This window comes from Hylobates moloch, unplaced genomic scaffold (assembly GCF_009828535.3).
Source record: "Hylobates moloch isolate HMO894 unplaced genomic scaffold, HMol_V3 SCAFFOLD_19, whole genome shotgun sequence".
In the NCBI taxonomy this organism is placed as follows: Eukaryota; Metazoa; Chordata; class Mammalia; order Primates; family Hylobatidae; genus Hylobates; species Hylobates moloch.
The window spans coordinates 58218629-58236791 of record NW_026652294.1 but is presented as its reverse complement, the minus strand read 5'-3'; the positions used below and the strand labels follow the sequence as shown (position 1 = coordinate 58236791).

General features: G+C 38.2%; 1 protein-coding gene across 1 annotated transcript in view; it reads right to left on the bottom strand.

Annotated features, from left to right (window-relative positions):
- Positions 1–4760: 4760 nt before the first annotated feature.
- The window catches only part of MLLT3 (MLLT3 super elongation complex subunit), a 280125-nt gene continuing 266722 nt past the window's right edge, over positions 4761–18163 (bottom strand). Inside the window, 3 exon segments of the mRNA XM_032139819.2 lie at positions 4761–4903; positions 11863–11934; positions 13149–13220. Coding sequence (XP_031995710.1) covers positions 4772–4903; positions 11863–11934; positions 13149–13220 — 276 coding nt within the window. The 3' untranslated portion in view covers positions 4761–4771.

Sequence of the window (18163 nt, the reverse complement as noted above, 5' to 3'; positions counted from 1 at the left end):
TTCCTTGGTTATTTACCAAACTGAATGTATTTTATTCTCTTTGTTGTAGTAGTTGTTCTTCTTCCTGTCTAATCAAGGTAGCAGTTCCTGCTGTGAAAGTAAATGCAGGGACTTTGTAAGATTGACTCTCCCTGGCTATAGCACATTGTTTCTGAACAAAACCCTCCAAAGAAATAGGGGAGAAAGAAAAAATATCATGTATGCATAGCCCAGTTTATGCCAAGAATGTATCCCACCACTTCTTGTTCCAATCTTTGCAGAGCTTTAAAAAAATTATATATATACTGGCTTTAGGACACAGAAGATGGTGTTGGACATGAGGGACTCCTAAAATGAATGAGGCATGGACTCTCTGCCTTCAGCTGGTTTTGGACACATTGTCCTTTCTCTGGATGCCTCAGATCTCCCCATCTATTCTTCTTTAGAAACAGCATCACTTCTTGAGAAAAGGATAGGGACTAATTTTTCCTGTATGCAAAATAAAGCCAAACTTTGGTCAAATGACTCTTAGCAAATCAGTACAATTATACATTTTTAAAATGGTGCTGAAACAGATTATACGAGTTTAAGTAAAACACCTATTCTATCAATCTGTACTTACATTTCAACATGGATTTTAGAGAAGGGAAATACATCTTACAGTGTGCCTTGAATTCACACAAAAGCATGTACACATACACAATGTATCTTTCAACATAACTACACATACACAGTCCATTAAAAAGATACTGACAGATTTATAAAATGTATTGGCCTTGCACTGTTAATCTCAATAATACATTTTCACGTAATTTATTTTTGCACTGCATGGTAGCTCTGGCCACCATTAAGGATCTGTCAGCATTTCCATCATAACTCTATTTTCAGAATACTGGAGTACAAGTGCCAAAATACATATTTACAGTTTACAGACAGCGGTGGCTTTGTCTTCCTTTTAAATTGACTTCTTCAATGCATCTTTACAAGGAATATTCAGGGATGGCAGCGCCTACATAATAAAAAGCATCATAAAAAACAAAAGAGGTCAAAAGACATAGACTTCCAGCCCGAGACTAAACTAAACCATGGGAATTGACTCCTTAACATTCATTGCAGCTGTAGTAGTCTCTACATGATAGTCATAATTTTAGAGCAACAGTCCAAAGCAAGATTACTCTGATAATATATATGTATATATATATGTATATATAAATATAGGAGCAGTACACAGCATTAGTACACAAAACGCTAAAGGTGGAAAGTAATAAGCATACAGCAAATTACTCCAGAGCAGATCACTTCTACAGTGACAAAAATAAACACGAGCCACCAAACAGACACTGACCGTTTCCAACACTGGACATCCAACTGCATTAAGCAGGCAGAGTTAAAACATTTAAGAGTAAAGTCTCTCTTAAACAAGTATATTAACTACATTTGTGGAGCTTGAAGTCATAAATGGGATGTTACACAGGCCTAAAATTGTTTCTTCTCTTTTTTTTAAAGATTAGGTGGGCCTGTAAAAGATATCAGAAAAAAAAAAAATTTTTTTTTGAAGAAATCTTTTAGTGGAAGAAAACCAGTATTATTGGCTCTTTCCACCAAAAGGTGAATATTCAGATTAGAGGGATTTGCCTAGCAATTTAAAATGTTTAAGACACTCTCTTATATTTTCTCCTGATCTGAAGTTTTTATAGTCTTCCCTAACCTTGACACCATATGAACGCATATATAGACATACCTATTTGTCTGTATTAAGATTGAGAGAGCGGCAGATTATGGTGAGGGTCGTGAAATAACTGCAAAATATTGTTGCTAACATGACTGCTACATCTGAAGACAGAAGGACCCCCAAACCCACCAGCACACACCCTGCTGCAAAACCAGAGGCAACAGCTAAGTTATAAGGGGGTAGAGGGGCACGAGCTCTGTACATAGATTTTTTCCCCGGGCTAATCAATGAGGAAAAATTTTTTTAAAGTTTATCATACTCTGGCTGGTTCAAACCATATTCACATTTACCCAATTAATTTTATTTGAAACATCTATTTATATATGTACACCAAAGAAATTAAACCCTGCCATTTTCCCTTTGTGCTTAAGAAACCAGAGCCACTGTTAGGGTATTCACATGTCAAAGATACTCTTAACAGGCTTCAAAGTTGGGCGTATATAAATGTGACAGAACTGAAGGGGTTACTTTAAGAGAGGTATTATAACTACTTGAAATTAATTCAAAGGGATCTTTTTATTTCTGTATTTAGAAATTAGATGAGAGCAAGATTACCACTTCAAAAAAAAAATGTAACTCTCACTCTTATTAATTTTGTGAAAAACTTATTTTGCTATCTTGATGAGTAGAAGATGGATACGTTTTTCTGAATTTTATCAATTTACAAACTTACATTTTAGGATATTCTGAAGAAATTAACTTTATTATCTAATTTTCAAGTCTAAAGTTTATCATATAATAGCTGCCCTTCTTATCATTCTTTTTGTTTGGTCATTTCTTATCTTAACCTAGTTTCTTGGTTAGTAACTTAAGGGAAAAAAGTTTCACATTGGCAAATCATATTTTTTGCCCAATTTAGTTACAGAAATAAAAATGGCCCAAACTACATATATACGTTTCTAGTTAAACTACACAGATATATTAAACCACATAAACTTCTGGCTTGACCAGAATATGTGAGTTAGCAGTTAGAAATTTTAAAATATTTTAAAAATTTGCAACATTTCCATATAAACATTACCCTCCCCTTCCAGCTATAAAGTTAAAAACAAAACACAACTGAAACCACACAATTCATCAATCACCTAATGTCCAAAATGAGTCAAAGTTTCTCTGCACGTCGAGAAGTGGACAATACAACAAATGCTTCAAGTACGGTTCATGCCAATCATCATTAAGAATCATAACATTATTGAGAAAGTACACTTGTCCTCTGGGAGGACGCTTCAGAGAAATAATTTACAAGGAGCATGGCTGTATTATAATTTTTTAAAGGAAAAATAGTTTCTTTGGATAGAAAGAAACAGTGTAAAAAATCCCCTTTTTAAAATGCAGAAATAACTCCATTATCAATCTGCATTTATATAACTGCCCAAAAGAATGGGTCTGGAAAGACCATTTTCTGTACAGACACTAGTTAATCTCTGTATGAAAAGACAGCATCTGGCATGGGAACAAACAAGGGAGATACTGGTCTATTAGCACACATAGAGACTTTCTTAAGGCTGATCCAGTGACGAACCTTTGGATCCAGAAGTATTTCTTCATTTCTCTTCTTTTCAGCTGAATTTCTAGTAAAAACTTTAAAGATGAGCTGTTCTTACTTTTCATTTCTCCACTTATGGAGAAGATGGAATAATGACACCAAAAGTACTTTGGTTTTTTTCTTTTAAAAATAATTTGCTTTCTTTTGCATGCCACAGGACAGATTTCTAGTTTCAAAACAAGGGTACAACAAGAACAAAAAAATCCCCCCATCCCCAACCGTCTTTCACCAATACAAGAAATCCTTCTGGAAATATTAGCAAGCGACTAAACAGGTATTGAACCACTGAATCTACAAGTTAATACATAATCTGTTATGGCAGAATAACCAAGAATTTTCCCCCGAAGAAAGATTTTAATTTTTTCAAATATAAAAGTGTCTAAGAGAATCATATGTGAACAAACAAAAATCTCTGATTCCAGATTTTTAGGATAAAGATGAGTAACACACTGGCAGCTGAAGAAAGCTGGAAACTCTTACTAATAAATAGATCCAAATGAAGAATTTCTACAACAGTTTTTTTTTTTTTTTTTTTTTTTAAGAAAACAGGACCAGAATTCTTTTTTTTTTAAATGATGATCCTGTGGAATGCCTTTACTTCCATATTCACCTAATATTATAACAGTAAAACAGACACAAGAATGTTGATGACAGCTCAACAATGCTGGATTCAGGACATTTACAGGTACACTTTTGTTCAAAAGTCCTACAAGTTTATTGACTAAGGCTAGACAGCAATTCGTATGATCCTATTTGGTGCATTTTCTACCATGGTCCAAGATCATTACATGGATACAGCCAAGGACTGGGCCCCAACTTTCAGGAAAAAGACCACAAAGAAGAAAATCAAGGTGGCTATTTGGTCCCCCCAGTTGATAATCTGTGTCCTGGAACTGGAAAAACAAAAGGTGGAAAATACAGACTGCAACGAGTTAAAGGACTTGGAAAAAGTTGGTGGAAAGTGGCACGGTATACGAGTAAGGTCACTGGGCTTGGGATGGCAAGGGTGCTGCATTGAAAGAGCATCCACGGGACCAAGTACTTATAATGTCTGATGGTGTCATTCCCTCAACGACTTAGAATATCTGTATGAGATAATAAATAGATCAGTTATGTAATAAGGCAGTGTGTTGAATATGCATTCGTCCTGTGGAATGAACCACCACAGAGAGATACATGATACCATACACATTCTTTGAGTTTTCTTGTGTTGTGTTTGATTTGTTTGTTTTCAAGGCTATCCAGGCTAACTCTTCCCGGGGATTTCCTTGGAGAGAAGAGTGGTCCGCTGAGGCTGGTTTGCTTTAACCTCTCCTTTATCAAGAGATGATGACTGGCTTTAAAGAAAAATAAAGCTGAAGGTTGTTTGATTTTTATTTTTTCCCTTTTGGTTGCATCATTTTGAGTGTTTTCATATAAACAACAACAACAAAAAATCACAACCAAAAAAAAAAAAAACCAAAAAAAAAAAAACAAAAACACAATAGTTCTTGATGCATCCAGTTGTTATATCCTCAGGATGTTCCAGATGTTTCCAGGTAACTCTGTAGTTTACGGACTGTGGTTTTGTCCAGCGAGCAAAGATCAAAATCAAATGTTGTGTTTGTGATATGAAAGTGTCCAGTTTCTTCTATAAGGTTCACGATCTAGAGGAGTGAAGAAGAGAAAGTTTGGGCAATACGCGGCAAACATCAAAAGGCAAAGAGAGAGTTAATGGAGGGGCAATCAAATATGGAATCAAGTGATAAATATTCATATTTATAGCAACAAGGTCCCATACCATGAATAGCATTAAACTGTCTCAGTCAACTTGATAAGTCAAAGGTATATTAAGCCTTAGAAATTCCCAGTGAGAACCTGTCTTGCTTTTCATACCCTTTAAACTGATTCCTGCTTTCAAGTCATGAACAGAATATTTAACTGTGAGTGAGCAGTTAGGGGGAGATAACATTTCAAGACCCCTTTAAAAATTAGTTACTGACTCAACAGACAGTGATTATACTTAATAGACATAAGAAAAATCCAGCCGAGAAACAACAAAACTACTTTTACTTAAGTACAAACACATACACACACACACACACACACACACACACCTATATAAAATCATTTTCCTTTAGCATTATATAATTGTTAATAATTTGGAAAATACAGGAACTCACAAAAAAAAAAAAGAAAGAAACTGTCTACAATCCCACCCCCTTAATAGGTAGTGACCAGAAGGGGCTCAAGGGAGCCTTCCAGAGTACTGGAACCATTTTGTCGTTTGACTTGGGTGCTGGTTACATAAGATGTTGTCACTTGGTGAAAATGCATGTACCTGAATGCTTTGTTATACTTTAACATAAAAATAAAAACATATTTATTACTTTTAGTTGTGTTCACTTGATTCCCCTGAATATTTGGGGGAGATTTTAAATATTTAAGGTATTCAATTAAATAGAAATATTATCTGGAAAAAGAAAGGATGCCTTTGTCTTGTCATTTGGAATAGTTATGCCTCATTTCTTCTTCAATTGGCTCCAACTTTCAGAAAACTGTTAAATGACAGAAGTGACGGTTACTATTACTCTTGCCCTGGCTTTCAGGAGAACACTTCTGAAGTCTCAACATTAAGAATGAAGTTGATGATTGGTTTGAGAGATTCTTTTATCATGTAAAAGTATCCTTCCATTCCTATTCTACTAATAATTTTATTGGACATGGATGCTGCATCTGGGCAGTGTGTTGGGGATAACGTTTTTTGGGGGAGGAAGCAAAGTTAGTATGAGGGTAATAAAAAAAAATTTGCACAGAGTCAACAGCCGGCAAACTTCCACCTGATTTGAGTTGTCTGTTATTCTCTATCACTTACCTCTGATTCTCTTTAGGTCAATAATCTTAAAAAAGAGAATAATTTTAATTATTGAGCCTACCATTTATTTAATGAAGTTTTAGATTACCTAATGCCATGTTGAGTAACAGCAGAACTGAAACTTATTTTTTTTTATTTTTATTTTTTTGAGATGGAGTCTCGCTCTTTCACCCAGGCTGGAGTGCAGTGGCGCGATCTCGGCTCACTGCAGGCTCCGCGCCCCCCGGGGTTCACGCCATTCTCCTGCCTCAGCCTCCCGCGTAGCTGGGACTACAGGCGCCTGCCACCTCGCCTGGCTAATTTTTTGTATTTTTAGTAGAGACAGGGTTTCACCGTGTTAGCCAGGATGGTCTCAATCTCCTGACCTCGTGATCCGCCCGCCTCGGCCTCCCAAAGTGCTGGGATTACAGGCATGAGCCACCGCACCCGGCCAGAACTGAAACTTTTAACCTTCTCTTCCTACAATTAGCTTTCTTTTAAAAAATACAGTAAATTTGTGAACTACTCCCTATAGGTCAGTGATTCTTAATAGAAAATGTGCTCCCCATTCCTGACCTATTATTTGACTTTCACAGAAGCATGATGACACATCAATCCAATTAACTGCTCAACTCCAGATTGAGCTGTTATTGTCTTACCCAATCTCTGGAACTATTTTTTAGGGGTATAACTACAGCCTTAATATTAAAACAAGCTACTGTCATAGTGGAAGCAATGACAGATGCTACAAACTAACTCCCTAATATCGATTTATTCCTTTTTAAATTTTTTTTTATTAATGGAAGGCCGATTTTCTGAGAGCTGCCCAACTACAATGCTTGCCTCCCCAGACCTACTTGCAGCACTTGTCAGATGCTGCTATTTACAATCTATTTGTCAGAACTCACTGTTTTCAGGAATATTTTTGAAAAGGGTATGGACAGTAGGTATGCATCTTTTGCCTTCTTTCCTTCTTCCTGTGTGCAATGGGAATGCAGTGCTTGGAAGTGCAGCAGCTGTCTTCCCATTAAGAAGACGAATACAACATATGAAAGATGGAAGAAAAGAAAGACAAGGAGCCTGTGTCATCAGTGGCATCTTTTAAGTCACTACCTCGACCACGGATTACTTACCTCCAGGCTTGCTGTTATAGGTGGGGAGGGAGTCAGAAGAAAACCTTACTTGCTTAAACCACTAGACTCAAGGTTCTGTTACATGCACCAGAAATTCTTAGAAGGGGTGTACCCAATTATGGTTAAAGTGCTACATTTATGTAAAAATGTATCCAACAAGATCTTATTAACACTAAAAGATCTAAAATGGACACTCATTTGTTTTATTAGTTATTAGTAACAGAACTTTCAACAAGTCATCCACACATATCCACATACATACAGAAACACAAACACATAGCTATGCCCACAGAGGCTTTTCATGTCAATCATATACTTACTATATAATTAACATCAACCGAACTAAGACTATGTATTTTCTGGAATAATTTTTTTTTTTTGCCATTTTGTGCAAAAATACTATGGATCTAGTGAAAATGTGTAAATTTCAGGATGGAAACAAGTAGTCTCTTTAGAGCTATTATAATTTCAAATTTATACAATGGAGGCAAATAACAAGCTGACCAGAATTTGACTCCTTTCCTCAGCCAGCTGCCCAGTAGGTAATTGACAAAGCATTCAGAATAGAGTTCTGGATTTAGCATATCAAGTTCTGACTCTGCTCACTTTTTCAATGGTATTAGACAGAACATCATAACCTTTGAGCCTCAGTTTCCTCATCCAGAAAATGGGAGTAATGCTACCCGTTCTACTTGTACAAGTTTGGGCAGATGATCAAGTAAGATATCATAAATAAAGCTTCTTATAAACGGTAAATTGCTACCTAAGTAAGATAACATGATTATGATTACCTTATAAACTGATCCTTAATTATCTGGGAGGTAACTAAACTGCACATGAATTATAGACGTGATGCTTTTTCCTCCCGCCCCCAATGAGTGTTAGCCATTTCATTAGCACTAAAATAAATGAGGCAAGAAAATGCAGAAACTAAAACTCAGAAAGGCCGGCTTGAATTAAAAAAAAAAAAAATTGTAACTCATTCTTTTAAGAAAACAGTTTTCCATGACCCAATATAGTTGTTCTCTAATTATTTAACAGCAAATAGAAAACTGGGCAATAAAAAATCCCTTCTAGAAAAAAAGCCACTTAATTTTAAGGCATATAAACACTTTTGCCCACTAGAAACTTCAGCCCGGGCATTTCTCATGTATTGTGCTATCTTGCAGATCTCCAGTACTTCCATCACCACCCCCTACCTCCTCTATCACCATGTTGTGCCCGGCCTGCAGCCACACATGCACAACAGTATAAAAGGGATCTGATAAATCTAACTAAATGAGCCCCACATTTTTATGGGAGCCCATAAGAATACATCAAGGTAGATGCAGAGAAACAGCCTTAATGTAGTAGCAGTGGCAGCAGCTGGGGAGTTGGGAATTATTTGCAAAAGGGAACGGCATTAATGATTTGAATTATTAGAGCATGTGCCCGCATCCTCATTTAAGTAAGGGCTCCATAAAGAAAAATAAGTGTGCATTACTTTCCAGGAATCCTGATAGTTAGAACATCAGAAACAACATTAACATGCTTTATTCCATTGACACAGGCCACAAAGCCTGAACACACCCCATGAGTGCCGAAGAACTCCACTCTGCCTTTCTACAGGAATACCCTCTTTGCTGATGCAGTGTGGCTTGACCTTGATGTCATCACTCTGCATCATAGTGCAATAATTAATGTCTGTCCAAAATAATAATAATAGTAGATAGAGTGACTGCAGATAAGAAAAACAGGCAACCGGGTACATATGGGTAGTGGAAAAGGAAGAGTGTGTAAACTGCTTAACTCATTCTTCAGATGATGATTGTTGTGAAAACATTGATGATGGATTATTTCCTGCCACATCAGCCTTTCAAGTGGTACTACGCAGGCTGTTGGACGTCTCATTTTGTTTTAAACAGGGTAAGATCCACTTGTCAGATCTGTGGCTCCCTTCCCCAATTTTTAATTATAAAAAGGTAAATGCATTGATTTTAGTCTGATTATAGTTTCAAAAACCAGGGTTCTTTCCATGTGAAGCAGCCTGTTCGCTGTGTGGGGAGTTATGAAAAGGCTTTACTTTAACTGCTTCTCTACGGAGTAGAGCCAGGTCCGGGATAACATAGGTCTTCCCATAGAATGGCCTCTACTATGGTCTGGAAAGCACGGACAACCACCACATAAAAATGTGTGCCCTACCCTTGGTTAAGGGATAGCCCATCAGGCTCCAATCTACAAGGGGTGCTGAGATATGACAAGTAATTTCCCAGGATGGAGAACATCATTTTCAGCAGAACACTTCTCAGGGAGGGTTCTCTGGGTTCTTAGAAGGCATACTCTAATATGCCACAGATTCCCCATTCCCTGCAGACAATTCGAAAAAAATGATGGCTGGCTTCTAAATTGCTAAACCACCCTCTAAGGAAACCTAGTTTCCCACAGAGGTTTCTTTCCCCAGACATGGATGCAAATCCAGGCTTAGAGCTGAATTGCTGGGGAGGTTAGATGTGTTCAATCTCACTTTCCAAATAAATGTGGAACATGTGGTTTAAAGAGGAATCAAATTATTCATCAGTCCTAGGTAATCACTTCTCTTGGTTTGACTGTGTCTACTCTACTGTATTTATACCCTTTGAAAAAGTGGCTTAGGAACACAGGCTCCTTGATCCAATGCTGCCTGTTCATTAAACTAGCTGCCGAGTGCCAGGACTGCATGCCCCCAGAGTAAAACAAAGCTATTAACCGCTTTTTGTGAGCCAAATAAAATCGTCAGGCCAGATTTTTGGATAGGATGCATTTAACAGGAAAGGACCTAGATGTGATCCCGTGCCCACCAGAAATTCTGCTTCAGGTGTTCAAGTCTGCAGGGCAGAGAATACGTAGACTTCGTGGAATGCATTCCATGAGATGAGCAGCCCTCAAGGTGGAGAATAACATTAGTCCTCAATAGTGCTATGTTTTACAAAAGGAATTAATTAAGCAGTAAACCGTGACAGGACATGCATCATGGTATCATAATCACAAGCCTCAGCTGCATTACAAGGCAAAAGGCCAAAGACTGAGAGCTTTCAACCGGCCTGGGAATGCAATTAGGGTGAAATGCTGTGTGCCCTGGAGTGCCTTTATGCCAGGTTAAAAATTCATAGATATTACTCTCTCCCTCTAGAATACTAAAATAATCCACTTGGATGGAGTTCTCCAGTAAGCCACCTTTCTTCACAATTCTTATAAGGTCAAAATAAAGGACAACATTAAATTGGGAATGCCAATGACACCACAAGGTAAGATCTGCCCAATGGCTTAGTATCCTTGACTCACTGGCAGGGCTTTCTTTGTGAAGATGTCCCAACCCTGCACAAACATCTGTCCCACCCTCCTATGAGACTTACTCTTTGGGCCCAGCTTGGGCATTAAGAGCTTTATTGGACAATTGCTCCACAGTGGTTCAGAGCTGGTGTTTGGGAAGAGACGAGAAACATCATGCAATAGATCTGCAATCAGCATTATGCCAACCCCAAATATTTGGAAAATGACAGGCAAAACAACGTTCGGTTCTTCAAAAGAGGCCTAAGAAGAATATTAGCAAAGTACTAGACTACCACTTACGGTAGGCCACTCAAGTCCTGCTTCCTTACCCATACTAACTAAAAAGAAACTGCAAGAAATGCAACCTATCTGCAATTAAGAATCATAGGTCTGTAGTCTTTTGTTCAAATCTAAAACTCTACAAGGGTTAAAAAGCTTATCAGGCCAGTCAGGAAACTTGGCAAGTTTGAGAGTACATATTTATAGATGTAAGCAAAAATGTACACAGAATATAAATGTGACCACCAGCCATTAAATGTTAAAAAAAAAAAAAAAAACCACACACAGCTGGGGTAGATTAAGTACTAACGTCAAGTCATTTGAAAGTAGTAAAAAAAAAAAAAAAAAGAAAAAAATTCAAACAGCGAAACAATCTACACATCTGCCCTGGAATTTAGAACACACATTCTTCTCTTTAGGTGTTAAAAAAAATTACCAATAGCTGCTGGTAATGCAACAGAGGCATACATCATTAACTGGATGAAAATGAAAAACCACCCTTCTTATCTTCTCAAAACATCAAATTATACTAATAGAAGTTTCCCCACTCTACAAGTATTCCACTACAAGTATTCCACATAATAATAGAATGTATGTTGTATTGTACAAGATAAGGGAAATGAAGAAAATATTTATTTTCCTTAGAATATCATTGGCAAAGGTTACTAAATTGAATCACAAATGTTTACAACACTTGATTCAAATTCTTATCACTGTTTTCCCATGAAACCAGAAGCCTGGCCCCAAAGGTTTTTGCATTTCTACTGTCCCCTCCCTGAGCCCACATTAAACCAGCCATCTGAGGGATCACTACAATCCAGAATCACTTCCCAAATTGCCCAGTTCTCACCATCCACTGCACTAGAGGAGGGAGAACAGTTGCCATCGAGCTCCAGAGCAGACTTCTAGGTGGCCTCAGAAATGAGAACCCTTCCCAAATACGTCTACAGGTAGCATTCACCAGGTTCTGATAGCGTGGGGCTGCAGTGGCCTCCAGGTGCTATCACACTACTGCAGGACAAACCAAGTCTTGAAGTTTCTGGAAACGGTTGTGCTAAAAAGCATTTCTCACCTGCTGCAGAATGTGTCTTTCCCTCAGCGTCATTAACCTTCTGTGAAGCTCTACCAGTTCATCTAGGTATGCCTGAAAGAGAAGAATGTCCCCCAAAAGGACAAGCACTTTAGGAAGCAGTTCAAAAATAAATGAATATGTAAGTAACAACACACAGGCGGCAGCAGTTGGAGGTTTCTCATTATACCACTCTAGCCCAGGCTGCGTGCACTCAGTGCCCAAAGGCCTCTGCAGACCAAGCCTGCCTCGGACCAGTCATTACCTTTATCACGTCAACTTCAAAAAGGGAGTTGGAGGGAATTCTTGGACTTAATTGCTCTTATGAAGATTCAAGTCAGTAGACTCACTTTCCTCCAACAATATCTCTACAAAAGGTAGGGAAATTAAATGCTAAATTGTGAGTTTAAACATATGAACAAAGGCTACTTTCATTTTTTTTTTTTCATTCTTGAATCTCAGAAGGTTTCTAAGAGAAAAAAATTCTAAGTTTGAACATGGAAACAACAATGTACATTACCAATTAAGTGAGGGGAATTTTGTGGGGTTTTTCCTGTTTGTTTTGTTTTTGTTTTAAAAAGGCTTCCTGGTCATACCAAACATTGCTAGTAAGCAATGCCAGCAAGTGACAGAAGAACAGAAGAATGTATTATGAAAAACAGGTATCACTATCTAATTATCATCTGATTTGTGAAGAGCTCCTCTGAAAGGGGAGAGGGGGTACCTCTCTTTCCATATGCTCAGACTCACGAGTCTTTGTTAGTGTAACTGCATGGGTGCCCCCAGCACCATTTGCAATAAAGGCAAATGAAAGATTTGCGAAGCATTACAGAGGTCTGCCCTGGCCCTACAAAGCAGAGTTAGGGCTCTGCCCAAACCAGGTAACTTAACCCCACCAGGTCTTGTAGTCAGATTTCAGAAGCATGATGCACACTCTTGGAAAGCACACTGCACTAGCATCAGATGTCTTGCCCATCTACATCTGAGATTCCTTAACATTCTATCTCTACCACAATTCTCTTACTCCTCAATTCAATGTGCCTGAAATCCCTTGGCACTGTAGGCATCATGGCAAATGACAGCATAAGGCCAAGCTTAATACTGAAGATATAAACAACACATGGAAAACAAACTACAAAGCACTGGGACGAAATACTCATCATTTGGGCATCTTAGGCACTTTGATGAAGAAAATGAAAGGAGAACCAGCAAGGATGATCAAGGGGAACACAAAGAAACAGAAGGCTTGTCAGTGTTGGAGCCCTCCTAGTAACAGACTGGAAACCTACCTTGTCACATTCACCATTCTTTATTTGCTTATCTGATTTGCTTTGCTTTATTGGACTTTTCACTTCAAGAATCTAGGGATCAAAGAGAACACTGTGTTAAATTTTATTTCAAGCATCTCTTAGCTAACCAGCCACATAAACAAAGGCACTCACTGAATGAAATGTACAATAACATTTACTTTCCCAATGGCATTTCTTTTCTATACATTTTCCTTCTTCTCTCTAATCTTATTTTCCTTGGAAAATGAATTACTTAGATCTGAAATGCTGAGTCAGAGGAGTAGAACTAAAAAAAAAAAAAAAAAAAAAAAAACACAGTTGATGATAAGGAAATTGATCTAAGCTTCCAAGGCTGCTTCTCTTTTGCGACAACACTCTCACCATATGTACAGCAGCTGAGTTATACTGAGATTATAGTTCCCTCTGGCAAGAATTTTTTTCCTATTCATTCTGCTGTTTCAGCATGACTACTAGTGCTCAGTATGCTAGGGATGATAAAAACAAATACTCAAATGCCCTTTTTAGTACCTAACTTTCACATTCTAAAATTACTCATATGCACAAAACTGATGCAGCTTTGGAAATGAAGATGGCCATGAATTATACTAGTTGCTCCCCATTTGAGATCCTCCAACTCAAGAAATAAAGAGACAGGACTATCTTCTGTGTTTTAAGAAATGATGTGTTTACCCTTGGTAAAACGCCAAGTGCTTTTCCTTTTATCTGGACTGATTACAACTTAAGTTATGGATAGTTTTACATACTGTATAGAAGCTTTGGTGGGAAGTTATGTTTCTACTTAATAAAAAGGAGAAGCAAATTATTATTTAATAAATGCAGCTGATTTCTTTGACAGCATCTTCAAAACTGAGGATTAAAAGGGAAGTATTTTTAAATGGCCCTCACTTGAAAAAGCTTGAAACCACTAAATTTATAAATGATGAGTGCTTACAAATGTGTATAAACACAAAAAGCAGAGTAATTTGTCTTTTTCATTATAACTCATTATGAAGTGAGTTGTTATAATTGGAGACTAATATTAAAGGAGGAAAATGCCAAATAAAGGGCCTAATTTATCTTAAGAAGTTTTATATTCCTACTGTTCTCTTTACCCATTCTCTGCCCTAACTTAGTAACAGTTCTGTCTACAAGTTTACCACATTCCACAACATAAAGATTTTAAGAACGAGTCCACTTTTAATCTGTAGTGGCAAGAGCACTTATTAGGCTCAGAGGCCCAAGTTCAAGTCCCAGCCTTATTATTTAACATTTTTGGACTGCAAAGGATGAAATGGGAGAGATGAACAAGATAACACCCAGATTCCCATTCAGCTTTAACATTTTTTATTACTAATAAACATTTCACTGGATGAGGACAGGAACATGACATCCTGGAAAAGACCAAATACTCCTGAAGGGGCATATTTTTATTTTAATTGAGAATAATGCACGGGTAAAAAGTGTCCTTCTAACAGTCTTTCCTGAGAATCATGCTTTTTTCATCATTTTTAATATGAAGATAACCAAATGACTAATTTGACCAGGCTAACTTAAAATACAATACTTTGGCAACACAAGTAAATTACTTATTAGCAGAGGCAAGGCAATCGTTTTTAACGTGCTCCACTGTAAAGGAAACCAAATACTCCACTACATTCAGAATTTCCTCCTCCATTGTTGTTGGAAGTGAGACCTCAAGGGAAAAATCAGCGCTGAGACCTAGGAGTAAGTAGGTCAGTAGATGGCACTCCTCGCCAACTCAGATACTGGGCTGGGCATGCAGAGACAATCCGCTGAGATTTCAGGCAAGAAAAAAAGAAAAAAAAAGTGCCTGCCTGCTTGACTTCTGCGTTACAGAACTGAATTTGTTCCCATCATATCCCGCTGCCTCCCACGATCCCCTCCTCCAACTCCTGTACTCTGGGTGTTGAAGTGACTTGAGGACGCTGTATTTGCAATAGAACTTTGCTAACTAGGTTTAGAGAGTTCTGCCACCTTTTCTTCAAAGCAGAAACTAGAACATTTGGACGCTTAAGTCCCACCCCACACATTCCGTAAGTGCTACAGCACAGAAGGCCAAAATACATTGAAATCCTAGTTTCTTTCTTCTGAAGCTGCAGTGGCAGGAACAAAAGCTCCGGGTGTCAGTGACCCGCCTCAAGTTACTGAGTGGCTGCCCAGAGAGGGCTCAGTTAATCTTCCTTCTTTGATCTCTCCCTGCTCCAAAATAAACAGCTTTGTCAAAACCTCATTCTGAGAGAGCTAAGCTCTGCTGAAGACAATTGTTTTATTTATGATCATTTCTTATCTGTAGGGAAACAACTCCAGAATAAAAAAGTACAACACCTTGTCTTCCACAGGCTTATTTTAAACCAGTTTAACTGGATAGACTCTTTTTAATTTCATTCAACATGCCTTGCAGGCTGATAGGTGATTTATGATATTCTGAATATTAACCCGGGTCCAATGGATCACTTCCTTCCTTCAAGTCCTTTCTCCCCTCCCTCCCTGCCAAGCTTCTGGCTAAAAAAGATGTGGTATTTTGTTTTTGTTTGAAATTCACATAAGGGAGGTTTGGAGTGAAAAAACCATCTCTGGTTGAAATGATGCAACACTCTTTATTATTACCTATTAAGTTGTACTGAGAGAAGCAGAGCTACCTAGACTGCCTAGCTACTCCATTTATAGATACAGCAGTCTCTGAAAATAGAAGAATTGTGGTTTAGTAGCACTTTTGTCTTTAATCTGAGAAAATGTCTTGACAAACGTTCAAGATTATATTTTTCTGTATCACTTTATGAAGAATGACAACTCAGTTATTCACAGATGGATTCTCTACTGATAGATCTTTCATGCTAATGACAGTAGCTCCCAACAATACTCAGGTTAATTACTTGCTTGGTTGACGTGAGACTCTGTGTTCACTTTTATTCAGTATGAAAATATTTGACTCCATTAGTACTTCCCCTCTTCTCTAGTCCCTGGAAGATTTGAGAAAAGGCAATGGACATTTCAGCTTTGCCTGGTACTTTATCGAACTCAGTGATCATTATCAATTCATAGAGAGAGAACAGGCAAGGAGTACGGAAGAAGGAAACTCAGAGTGTTCCCATTTCGGAGTTAGTCCTTCCAAGTATGTTCTCAACTCTTTATTTATTGTGAAAATTCAGATTCATACTCTTTCTCTATCCCTGTCTCACTCCCCCTACTTTTCTCCCTCCCTCCTGCACACACACACACACACACACACACACACACACATTCAAATATGACTAAAAAGTCATTCCAGAGTGAAATTTAGTTGATTTTAGATTTTTAAGAAATTTTTACTCTCTTACACCATCAACATAGAGAATTAAGATATACTAGTAATTTTTTTTTGAAGTCCCAGAAGCTTGACTTAAAGGGATAGCATCACACCTGACCCCAGTGCAAGTGATTTGAGGGGCTAGGAAACCAATACCAAACAAGGTTTAAGAAACCTTTTCTTGTCCTCTCGGCTCCAAGACATAGCTCTAAGGAGCTAAGCCCTCTCTAACCCAGACTAGCTAAAAGTGGAAGCATATGGACTTTCTTACCATGTTTACAGGTGCATGGAGAAAGTGACACATAATAGAGTATTACTGGAAGACTGATGATTCACAAGTGTGAAGCAACATTTGCCAAATAAACACGTCAAGGAACCAGGGGTATGCTACTTAATCAGATAAGATAACTTTTACCCTCTCCAGATAGATGATACTATTCATTTTTGGTTTTGTTTTGCTAGACATGTAAAAAACAGTCTGATAAAGAGTCTAAACCTTTCCCTAAAGCCAAGGTCAGTTCAAGAATGCCCATTCAGAAAGGGCTTAAGCGAAGCCACAAGGTTTGAAGAGCATGAAAGGGGCTTGTTGGAGCTGCATTCCCTAGCAAGCCCACTTTTCACTATGATTAGGAGAGATACTGAAGGAGATTAGTGAGGGGCACAAAAGCAGAGCCTAGTGCCCTACACTCCTGGCCCTGCCACTGCTGTGCCCATGACGTATTGTAGCTCTCATACACCACCCACTGGATACAGAAATCAAGCTGAAATATGCCTAAGTTGGATACAAAAATATCATCGGCCGGTAGCGGTGGCTCACGCCTGTAATCCCAGCACTTTGTGAGGTGGATGATGAGGTCAAGAGATCGAGACCATCCTGGCCGACATGGTGAAACTCCGTCTCTACTAAAAATACAAAAATTAGCTGGGCACAGTGGCATGCGCCTGTAGTCCCAGCTACTCGCGGGGCTAAGGCAGGAGAATCACTTGAACCCAGGAGGCGGAGGTTGCAGTGAGCCACGATCGCGCCATTGCACTCCAGCCTGGGCGACGAGAGCAAAACTCCGTCTCAAAAAAAAAAAAAAAAAAAAAAAAATCTCGCCAAGGTTCAAATTCTATCCTAATGCTAGTTCTCACTGAAGCACAAATTTACAAAAGGATCCCAAATTTTCTAGTTAACCAGTCCAGCATTCTCAGGTGATTGGCCATGATGCATGTCTTTCCTCTTTTTACTTTCCTCGGAAATGCCTGACGTGTGGTGGCAGGCATCCACACCAGAGGTAAAAGACGGCTGGGCCATGAGCACAGCTGGCCCTGAAGATGGGGAAGAGCCAGGATACGGAAAAAGAAGTAAATAACTAGCGGAATACCCCATCTATAAGAGATAATGAGGCTGGACTTTGATTTTAATGTAGGACACAAATTGCGGTTGAACTGTAACTGGTACAACAAAGAGTACTGGTATCATTCCTACTTAACAAGAACGGATTTGCATTATAGACAAACCTTATAAATGACCAATTTTAAACTATAAGAGATCTTTGCTAGTGCTTTAAATAAAATGCAAAAAGAAAAAGTCTTCAGCTATAAACTAACATTTTCCAAGTAATACAAAGACCACGTATTTAAGGGCAAGACTATTTAAAATTGAAGGACACCTGTGAAACAGTATTTTCAGAAAAACACAGTTGTTTAGTTTTCAAGTTAATAT